General features: G+C 47.0%; 2 protein-coding genes and 1 long non-coding RNA gene across 23 annotated transcripts in view; 2 read left to right on the top strand and 1 right to left on the bottom strand.

Annotated features, from left to right (window-relative positions):
• The window catches only part of Pus1 (pseudouridine synthase 1), an 8,526-nt gene extending 5,685 nt beyond the window's left edge, over positions 1-2,841 (top strand). For 2 of the 5 annotated variants that reach the window (XM_031337366.1, XM_031337365.1), the window contains exons 5-6: positions 1,404-2,095; positions 2,520-2,841. In XM_031337366.1, coding sequence (XP_031193226.1) covers positions 1,404-2,095; positions 2,520-2,567 — 740 coding nt within the window. In that variant the 3' untranslated portion in view covers positions 2,568-2,841. The remainder of the gene's footprint in view (positions 1-1,403; positions 2,096-2,519) is intronic. The other 3 variants (XM_031337369.1, XM_031337368.1, XM_031337367.1) reach the window with 2 other exon arrangements.
• LOC116068137 overlaps positions 1-5,337 on the bottom strand; it is a 9,999-nt gene extending 4,662 nt beyond the window's left edge. Inside the window, exon 1 of the long non-coding RNA XR_004109446.1 lies at positions 4,808-5,337. This is a non-coding gene — a long non-coding RNA (uncharacterized LOC116068137). The remainder of the gene's footprint in view (positions 1-4,807) is intronic.
• Positions 5,177-10,954, top strand: part of Ep400 (E1A binding protein p400) — a 107,964-nt gene continuing 102,186 nt past the window's right edge. For 3 of the 17 annotated variants that reach the window (XM_031337357.1, XM_031337342.1, XM_031337343.1), the window contains exon 1: positions 5,856-6,098. The gene's annotated coding sequence lies outside the window, so the exon portion shown is untranslated. The other 14 variants (XM_031337350.1, XM_031337349.1, XM_031337360.1 and 11 more) reach the window with 9 other exon arrangements.

The following is a 10,954-nucleotide window of genomic DNA, read 5'->3' as shown; positions in this document are numbered from 1 at the left end:
AAAAAAAAAAAAAAAAAGAAAGAAAGAAAGAAAGAAAGAGCGAGCCAGCTGTATTAGTCTTATGGTGAGAGCAGGGAGTTCTTGTCCATCCTGGCCACAGAGTAAAACTCTCTCAAGAATAAAAATCTAAATAAGCAATACATAAATAAACAAGTGAGCGAAGATGGCCTTTTGAGAGCCTTGCTATTTGTTACTTCCATGCTGTTGAGTTTGTGGTCTTCATGCCTCAGCCTGAATGCTGGATCAGATAGATGTGCACCACGATGCTTGGCTAGTGGAGTACAGTTTTATTTGGTTTAGTGATTTTGTGTTTTTTTTTTCTGAGACAGGGTTTCTCTGTATAGCCCTGGCTGTCCTGGAACTCACTCTGTAGACCAGGCTGGTCTCGAACTCAGAAATCTACCTGCCTCTGCCTCCCAAGTGCTGGGATTAAACGTGTGCACCACCACTGCCCAGCTGTTTTGTTTTGTTTTGAAACAGAGTCACAGTATGTAGCCTTGGCTATCCTGGAACTCATTATGTTAGACCAGGCAGGCCTCTGATTCCTGAGTGCTGGGATTAAAGGCATTTGCCACGGTGCTTAGCCCAACTAATTTTTTTTAATTGTTTGAGAATTTCATGCATGTATGTGAAGGGTTTGATCAGCGTGTTCCCAATCTCTCCTTGCTTCTTCTATGGCACTTTTCCCCTGACTTATGCCCCTTGTATGCATAGGAGCATCAGCTGGAGCATGGGCAGCCTCTCCAGGGCTGTATGTCTAAAAGAAAATTGGCCCTCTTTGCCCAGTAGCCATCAGTTGCCAGCAGCTCCTCAGCCAGGGCTGAGAACCTCCAGTTTTGTTCAGTTAGCATTTTCTTGTGGTTGAAATCTGCTTCTGTATCTGAAAGACTTCTAGTATTCTAGGTCCTAGTTACGACCACTTTGATGCCTCATAACTGAAGGCCTGGTCAAAAGCTGCACTACAGATTTTTTTTTTAAATGATTTATTTATTTTATTTTATGTGCATTGGTATTTTGCCTGCATGTATGTCTGTGAGAGGGTGTCAGGTCCTCTGCAACTGGAGTTACAGATAGTTGTGAGTTGCCCTGTGGCTGCTGGGAATACAGTCAGGGCCCTCTGGGAGAGCAGCTACTGTTCTTAAGTGCTGAACCATTTCTCCAGACCTGCACTGCAGAGTTTTAACCTGAGCTTTGTGTGTTTGCCAAGTCCATTCTCAGCAGACCCTTAGGTTTCTTTGACATTTGGGTTTGTTTCATTCTGAGCCTCAGCATTGTGTGGATTCTGCATTCGGAATCAGGACTGGGTGCCTATCCTGGGCAAGTGATTCCAGAACCATGCTGTCAGGATGTCCCACCTTGAAGGTATTTCTGCTCACCTGAGTTTCCCACATCCTGTCCCCTAGGACTGAAGAGGGTCACAGGCGGGTTCAACTCCAAGAACAAGTGTGATGCCAGGACCTACTGCTACATGCTGCCTACGTTTGCCTTTGCTCACAAGGACCGGGATGTGCAGGATGAGACCTATCGCCTGAGTGCAGAGACCCTGCAGCAGGTGAACCGGCTTCTGGCCTGCTACAAAGGCACTCATAACTTCCATAACTTCACTTCACAGAAGGGGCCAAGGGAGCCCAGTGCACGCCGCTACATTCTGGAGATGTACTGCGAGGAGCCCTTTGTACGTGAGGGCCTGGAGTTTGCTGTGATCAAAGTGAAGGGCCAGAGCTTCATGATGCACCAGATCCGGAAGATGGTTGGCCTGGTGGTAGCCATTGTGAAGGGTTACGCCCCTGAGAGTGTCTTGGAGCGCAGTTGGGGCGAGGAGAAAGTGGATGTGCCCAAGGCACCAGGGCTTGGCTTAGTCCTGGAGAGGGTTCACTTTGAGTCGTACAATCAACGCTTTGGCAGTGACGGGCTACATGAGCCCCTGGACTGGACCCAGGAGGAAGGGAAGGTGACTGCTTTCAAGGAGCAATACATCTACCCTACCATTGTCAGCACTGAGCGGGATGAGCGGTCCATGGCCCAGTGGCTTAATACTTTGCCGATGCACAACTTCAGTGGCACTGCACTTAGAGCGGCTGACACAGGTGCCAAGGTAGGAGTTTGGTCTAGAGTGTGCATGGTATGCATATGTGCACATATTAGCTAGGTAGGCTGGGTTGAGGTAACAAACTGAGTCACAGAGAATCCCCAAAGTAGCACAGTCCCTGGAGGAATGGGCTACCTCCTGCTCCTGCCCCACCCTGTGGCTGCCTGCTGGAGTTGTTGACCCCTAGGCAAGGTTTCCTCATGGGCTGGCATCAGGCGGAAGCTGCTGGGCAGTGTGTCTGGTTACCTCTAAAGGCGTAGGCTGCTTGTGCCTGCTTGGTCAGCTTCAGTCTGTTCCTGTGGCCTTCCCTCTTGTAGAGTACCTTTGCTCAGCACAAGCACTTGGCACTATACCCAGGATTCTGTTTTTCTCCCCCATGCTTACAAAGTTGGGTCTCACGGTCCTTTTCCTGTTTGCCCCTTTCCTACAGGTCCCCAGTTCCCTGGAGGGCAGTGAAGGGGATGGAGACACTGATTGAACGTATAGATCCTGCCACTGCTATGAGTGAGTGCTGAGGCTGGAATCTCTGCACCTGCCTATCACCCAGGATGGGGGAGCCAAGAATTCGGGGGCCAGCTTGTGGATGTAGCCTGGCTTCATAACCTCAGGATATTAAATTCTCATCCCAGGAATCAGCTGCCTATTTTAGTCCATGCATTGTGTGAATACACCTTAGCATGAAAGGACACTTTAAAAAAAAAAAAAGAAGCAATTTTTTTTTTCCTATTAAATACATTTTGCTTAGTGAATTATTCTTTGCCTATTTTCCTTTTCTGGCTGTGAGATGAGTGGAACACTGCTATATTGGGGATAGCTGAGGGGCGGGCACAGAGGGTCAGCACAGGGTGTGGTTGACTGGGCAGGCAGTAGAGTAGCCACCTAGTGGTCTGCTCCTGGCTGCTGCTGATACTCTTCCACCCAGACCTATCCTTTGAGACCATCCCGGTTTTCTCTGAAGTGGCTACACTGGTGACTTCATGCTGCCAGTTCTTGGGAACCGTCCTCAAGGGGAACCGTGCTTCAGCAGCCCCTACTTTCATGCCCTGGTGTTCTTCACCTCCTTCTGGATCTGCTTTCTTACCCTGCATGACAGTTGGTGGCTCCCACATATCCCTCCTCACCGGAAACCCATGGCCACTTCCTCAGCACTAGACTTGGACTGCCCCTTCAGCGAGTGCACGCCTCCCAGACCTCTCTCACCTCTTATGGCCGAAGGCATTCTCAAATTTCTCGCACAGTGTTCCCTTAGACCTGCACAGATGCTTCATCCCATGACCTGTGTTTTTGGTTTGTTCCGAATGGCAAGCGAGCAGTTTTAGAGGAGTAACAGCTCTGTTACTCCTTTGGGGCTAGTTCCCCAAAGTGGGAACCCTTTTTTGCAGAGGACTTGGGTTTGCTTTCCAGCACCCATATGGTGGCTCGCAACTATTTGTAACTCCAGTTCCAGATAGATGATCCAGCAGACTGCATTCAGGCAGGCAAAACATTTATAGACAATTTATTTTAGGGGTTAGTGGGATTGCTTAGCAGTTACATGTGTCTGCTGGTCTTACAGAGGACCTACATTCACTTTCCAGCACCCATGCTGAGCAGCTTATATCCACCTACAATTCTAGATCTAGAGGATTCAGCCCTCTCTTCTGGCCTCTGAGGGTGCTCATTCATGTACACATACCCACACTTAAAACATATGTGCACACACCTAATTAAAAAAAAAATCTTTTAAAAAAAGTATATGTGTATGTGTGTACATATAAGCTCCCTGGTGTGGGTGCTAGGAACCTCATTCTGGTTTTCTGCAAGAGCAGTAGTGCTCAGAAACCCTTGTAAGTTTCTAAAAATTATTATTTGTGTGTGTGTGTGTGTGTGTTTGTGTGTGTGTATGTGTGTGGTGTGTATGTGAATGCCTGTGGAAGCCAGAAGAGGGTGTCATATCTGGAGCTAATTATAATTGGTTGTGAACCACCTGATGTGGGTTCCGAGAACTGAATTCAGGTCCTCTCCTAGCTAAGTCATCCTTCCAGCTATCCTGAAATGAGTACACTGTCGCTGTCTTCAGACACACTGGAAGAGGGCATCAGATCCCATTACATATGATTGTGAGCCATCGTGTGGTTGCTGGGAATTGAACTCAGGACCTCTGGAAGCGCAGTTGGTGCTCTTAACTGCTGAGCCATCTCTCCAACCCCTATCCTGAGCTTTTAAAAAGGTTGTTTATTAAGATCTGACAGTTTCATGCGTGTATGTTTTGGTCATATCCACCTTTTTTCCTTATTTCCTACAACTTCACTTCCTCTGGCTACTTCCTAGCCCACTTCCCTCCTGTTTTTTATTTTGGGATGGGGTCTCATGTATTCCAGGATAGCCTTAAACATGATATACGGATGACACCAGCTGTGAACCCCATATCTTTCTGCTTCAGCCTCAAGTTCTGGGACTGCAGCAGTGGTTCTCAAACATCTTGATACTGTGACTCTTTAATATAGCTCCTTGTGTTGTGGTGACCCCACATTCATTGGTACTTCATAACTAATTTTGCTACTGCTATAAGTTGTAATGGAAATAAATATCTGATATGCTGGATATCTTATATGTGACCCACAGGTTGAGAACCACTGGATTACAGGCTTGTGCCACCAAACTTAGTTAATTTTTTCCTTCCTTTTTTACAATGTTTTAGAAATTATAACCTTTTTCAAACTCTTACAGCAGTCTTACCTCCTCTTGGTTGTGGTTTCTCGTGCATTTCCCTGATACCTTATGATACTGGATGTGTTTTCAGACTTCTGCTCACTGCGCCTCAGGCTCCTTTTTTGTTCACAGGGCTAGTCCCCTATTACCCACAGAGACAGGGCGCATCCAGAGGACTCAATCAGGTCCGCCCGAGCTTTCCTAGCCAGCCTCACAGGCTGGAGCGAGTCGCCAGATGGCGTAACTGGGCGAAACTCGGGGGTCCGCCTCCAACTGACGAGGCCACGCCCCTTCCCGAGTCTACCCGAACTTCCCCGAGTCCTGAGGCTCCGCCTCGTATCAATGAGGCCACGCCCCTCCCCGAGTCTACCCGAACTCCCCCGAGCCCTGAGGCTCCGCCTCCTACCGATGAGGCCACGCCCAGGCCCGCGGGCACCGTCTCAGCTCCCAGCCGGGCCCCGCGTGAGTACCTCCTCGCCTCTTACCGACCGAAGCGGTCCCGCCTAGCACAGAGGCGGCCTTTCGGAGGCGGCTCTGAGGTAGTTCTCCGCTCTTCAAACCCCGCCCAACGCGCCTCCCGCCTAAAGCCCCGCCCCTAACCGCCTGGTTAAGAAGCCGCTTCGGTCCTGCCTCCGCCATCAGCAGCGCCTCAGCTTCAGGCGACCTCGCGCGGCTGTGACCGGCCCTACAGGACAGGTACCGTTAGTCCCTCGCCGCACGCCGTAGGCCCGGCGCTGCTACTTCCTGTGCCCGCGGACCCGGATGCTCCGAGCGGCCGCGGCGCGCTCGAGCCTCCCGGCAGTCCTGACGCGGCGGAGCGCGGCTCGCGCGCGGTGCAAGTGACCGGGGACAGCGTCGGCGGGGTGAGAGGCGGGATGGTGGGCAGCAGGCGGCGGTGGCGGCGTGCCGGGCGGTCGTCTTGAGCGGTTCTGCCGCTCGCGTCGCGTCGGGCGCAGGCCGCGGCGGCGCTTTGTCGTGGGCGGGCGGGGCCGAGGGTCCGGGCGGCGCTGAGAGGGACCGGTGGCTCGGCGCGTGTTCTGGCCTGCGGAAGGCCCTTCCCCGGTCGGCGCTCGCGTGTCCCGGGTTCTGGGCCGGCGCGCGGCCGTGTCGGAGCGCTCGGGAAGGCGGGGTTCTTAACGCCCGCGGCACCGTTGGTCCGCGGCGCGCGGCTTCCTTTCGCGACGTAGAGCCTAGAGCTGAGGCAGAGCGGGAAGGACGCCGGGGACCTACCTGGGAGAGGGAGACCTCACCGGGCCGGGGCTCCGAGGTGCACCATCAGCCACCGAGCCGCTGCCTCCCTCCGCTGGCCTGTCCCTAGGTCCAGTATCCGGGAGCACCGCGACTTGAATGGGGGGGGGGTTGCGCTCATCCCTGCCACTTTTGCTCTCGGTTATATGAGTGACAAAAAACGGTTCTTGTTTTTGTTTCGTTTTTATTTTTGTTTTGTTTTAGAGTCTCACTGTGAAGCCCCGGCTGGCCTTTAAACTCGCCATTTAGACCAGGCTGGTCTTGAGCTCACGAAGATCCACGGTTCTTGTACGTGGTGTGTGTTTGTGTTTGTGTGTGTGTGTGTGTGTGTGTGTGTGTGTGTGTGTGTGTGTGTAGACGGACAGACAGAGAGAGACAGACTTGTACACGTTGAATGGCCACAAGGCAAACTGCATGTTAACTTTAAATCTTCTTCTTAGGTATTTACTTAGGTTTTCTGAGACAAAGTCTCAGGAATCAGCCTGGACGGAACTCCTTAAGTAGTCTAAGCTGGTCTGTAATTCTTAGCAATCCAGATGCCTCAGCCCTGGTTCTGGAGTTGCTGGTGTGAGCTATCATGCCTGTCTGGTTCATTTACTTGTTTTTGAGATGAATCTTACTTTGTGTCCCAGGCTGGCCTCGGATAACCTCAGGTTATCTTCATACCTCAGTCTCTTGAGTAGCTGGAAGTGCTGTGTCCAGCTGCTACAGTGCCCAGCCGCCCCTCACCCTCTTAATTATTTTTTAAGGAAACATGGTCTCACTGAGTAGTTCTGGCTGGCCTGAAACAGGCTGACCTCGAACTCAAAAGAGATCTACCCACCTCTGCCACCTGAGTACTAAAGGACTGAAGGTGTACTCCACACCTTCCTCCCCCAAATGTTTGAAATCTTAAGGTAGTCTAATAATGAAAGTGACGTTATTTCCTTTTATTCTATTCTAACTTTAAAATATTTTGGGGATTATGTAATGAAGCTGTGTTTTAAGTTGTGTAGGTACTATGATCATCCAGCTGTACAATAACTGCCTCTTAATGTTGCTGATATTGTCCCTGTGAGGCATTTACTGGTGCTTTGACTAATGTGTTGGGTTGCTCTTTGTAGCCACTCATAGCCGTAACATAACATTCTTCAGGAATAGCTGTAAGTTGTTTTCTGGCCACCTTATTTACAACTACATAGTAACCTTTCCTCGGGTTAGTGCTCTTCTCCAGTTGATCCTTTCAGCTCTCAGCTGCCTTGTATTCCTGCGTGGGAGAGAAATTTTTTGTGTGTTCTCAAGTCACCATTTCCCCCTTTTCTTTTTTCTTTTTAAATGTTTTTTTAAACAGGTTTTTAAAAAAGATTTATTTATTTTATGCATATGAGTACATAGTTGTGAGCCTTCATCTGGTTGTTGGGAATTGACTTTTAGACCTCTGCTTGCTCTGGTCAACCCCATTCGCTCCGGTAGACCCAGCTTGCTCAGGCCCAAAGATTTATTTATTATTAAAAATAAGTACACTGTAGCTGTCTTCAGATGTACTAGAAAAGGGTGTCAGATCTCATTATGGGTGGTTGTGAGCCACCATGTGGTTGCTGGGATTTGAACTCAGGACCTTTGGAAGAGCAGTTGGTGTTCTTACCCGTTGAGCCATCTTACCAGTCTTTCCTCCTTTTCTTAGCCTTTTGGTCACCTCCTCTCCAGTGAATAGGCACCACTGTTTCTGAAGACTTTGTTCTGGCTGTCCATGACTTAAAAAGAAGTATATATATACTTTTATATATATATGTATATATATACATATATATATATATATACACACACATATGTCTGTATATATACATATATGTATACACATATACATATATGTATATGTATATATTTATATTCTGTCTGTGTCTGTGTCTGCCTTGTGTGCCTGTCAAGACAGGAAGGTGTCTTATCTTCTGGTGGTTATGAGCTAACCAGCATGGGTGTTGGGATTCAAACTCACATCCTCTTGAAGAGCAGCGTGTGCTCTTGCCTCCTGGGCTATCCCTTCAACCCTGTCTTTTTTATTTTGTGTGTATAGGTATTTTGCCTACATGTATATCTCTGTACCACTTGGGTGCCTGATGCCCACAGAGGCCAGAAGAGGGAATCAGATACCCTGGAACTGGAGTTACAGAGGATTGTAAGTCACCATGTTGGTGATGGGAATTAAACCCATGTCTTCTGCAAGAGTAGGCTGTGCTCTTAACTGCTGAGCCATCTTTTTATCCCCTGTCTACGAGTTTCTTGAGGTTGTTAAAAAGCAAACAAGTGGAAGCATTGTCTTTTTTATTTATATTTATTTATTTGGTTGGTGAGCCATAGATGGCCTTGAACTATGTAGATCTGTCTCAACTGGAACATGTGATCCTCCTGCCTCTGCCTTCTGAGTGCTTCCATTACAGACAGGCGTGTGCTACCCTACTTGGCTAAAAGCTTCATTTTTAATGTTTAATCTTTGTGAATGTGTGTGGAGCTGGGGATCAAATTCAAGTTTCTTCACATGTGAAGCAAGCACTTAACCATTGAGTTATCCCTAACCCTTATTCTTAAACATTTAATGTTTTAACACCCTTAGTAAAGGGTGTTCATTTTTTGGTGTCTGTCACATGACTTATTTGGGTATGGAAAGTGTTCTTGAACATGGTTCGGGGGTTGAAGGCAGACTACATTTGTGGGAGAATTTTGAAATGTGAGGATACTTTGTCGGGGAGAAGAGAAGCAGTTTTGTTTAGCTAGACCTCAGTGACCTTTTAGTGTAGCTGTCACTGTTCTGCTTTGGAGCTTCATCCCCAGTTGGGTTCTGGCTCTCATTGACTTGTCTTTGTATAAGATGGAGATTAGTTAACCAATACTGGCCATACCAACTGCTAACCCCCAAAACCTGTTCTGTGTGGGCCAGTGGGAGTTGTGATAAAACAGTTCACTGGTCAGGTAAGCGTTTCCCTTTGTAATTTTCTGTAGCCATTTCTCCAAGTGCCAATTCCACCTGTTCTGGCTTTCAGGATATATGTGTTTGTGTGTGTCTTGTAGAGGTTGAACTAAAATTAGAATTTATCAGGACACTGTGGCCCATGCTTGGAAAGAAGAAACAAATGCATCTCTGAGGCTAGCTAGGTGCTACATAGTGAAGTTGTGTAATGAAGGAAATATATAAAAATAAAGTTAGAATTTAAGCTGAATTAAATGGATTATTGGGGTATGTAAATAAGTCATAGATATAATCTCATCCCAGTTCAAGTGACAGTTAACAAAAAGACAGTAACATGTTGGTGAGCCTGTGAAAAATAGTTGGTGAGCTGTGATATATAGTTGGAAGGAATGTAAATTAATACTGCTAAAATGGACCCAGCATGGAAGAAAACAAAAAAACTAAAAAATGAAACTACTTATGACGGAGCAATCCCATTCCTAGGTATATATCCAAGGGAAATGTAGTCAGTATACAGAAGAGACACCTGTACAACCTTGTTTCTTTCAGCACTGATCACAATATCCAAGATACAGAGTCAACTCAGTTGCCCATCTGGGACTAAGTGGAAAAGAATATGATGTCTGTATGCATACACACACACAGTGGAGGGTTCAGTGACAAGGAGAATGAGGAGTTAGAGACAGTTTGTAAAGTGAAATAAGCCATTACACAGTGCTGTAAGGAAATAATCAGAAGTAACTTAAGAGAGCGCAGAGCTTCAGCAATGTACTTCTGCTAGCTAGGTAATATCTCCTGAAGATCCCAAAATCTCCTAAAACAGTGCCATCAATTGGAGACCAGGTGTTCATTAAACACATGGGTGTGGAAGGCATTTTAATATTTATAACATTCTGTCTTTGGTCCCATAGACTTAGGACATTTTGTACTGCAGGATATATTCACTCCACCTGTACAAATCCCCATGGTCTTAATCATCTCAGTACTGTTTTAAAAAGTTCAAGGACTATTTTGAGACTTAAGGCAAACTTACGGCTGTGAACCCTTGTTAAAAATAACAAAATAGGGCTGGAGAGATAGCTCAGTGGTTAAGAGCACTGACTGCTCTTCCGAAGGTCCTGAGTTCAAATCCCAGCAACCACATGGTGGCTTCCAACCATCTGTAATGAGATCTGATGTCCTCTTCTGGTGTGTCTGAAGACAGCTACAGTGTACTTATTTATAATAAATAAATAAATAAATAAATAAATAAATGCTGGAGTGAGCAGAGGTTGCTCAAATTCCCAACAACCACATGATGGCTCACAACCATCTGTACAGCTACAGTGTACTCATATACATAAAATAAATAAATCTTTAAAAAAAAAGTGTTAAGTACTTCCAATATACACAGAGTAAAAACATTGCTGTTCTAAAATAGAAGAATAGGAAGATAGCTAAGAAATACCAGACTAAAGCAAGACTGAAGCCCAAATTCCAAACCTGTAGTTTCATATTTAGCATCTGGACTTGTACAATGTGGATTTCAACCGGCTTGGTCAGCCTTACATGTAGCACATGTGGACTCTTTCTTGGCCAGTTCCATTTGGTGGTGTCTGCAGCTTGGGTATCTTCAACATCCTAGAATTGCTTTTGCAACTCAGGTTTACTTTTCCCAGCTTCATGAACAGATCTCAGGATTCTCAGCACAGAGGTGATATGATGACTGTGATGTCAGCACTGCATGTTTTGTGCAGATATCACCACTCTACTGCATCCATAACATGTACAAAGGATATGTCAGTTTTTTGGTTTTCTTTGAGACAGGGTTTCTCTGTGTAACCTTGGCTGTCCTGGAACTCACTCTGTAGACCAGGCTGGCCTCAAACTCAGAAATCCGCCTGCCTCTGCCTCCCAAGTGCTGGGTTTAAAGGTGTGAGCCACCACTGCCTGGCTAGGATATGTCAGTTTTAAAAAGCTAATGTGTCTGTAATACAGCATTT

This window comes from Mastomys coucha, unplaced genomic scaffold, assembly GCF_008632895.1.
Source record: "Mastomys coucha isolate ucsf_1 unplaced genomic scaffold, UCSF_Mcou_1 pScaffold22, whole genome shotgun sequence".
NCBI lineage: Eukaryota > Metazoa > Chordata > Mammalia > Rodentia > Muridae > Mastomys > Mastomys coucha.
The sequence above is the reverse complement of the archived record's forward strand: the minus strand, read 5'-3'. Positions and strand labels throughout refer to the sequence as shown.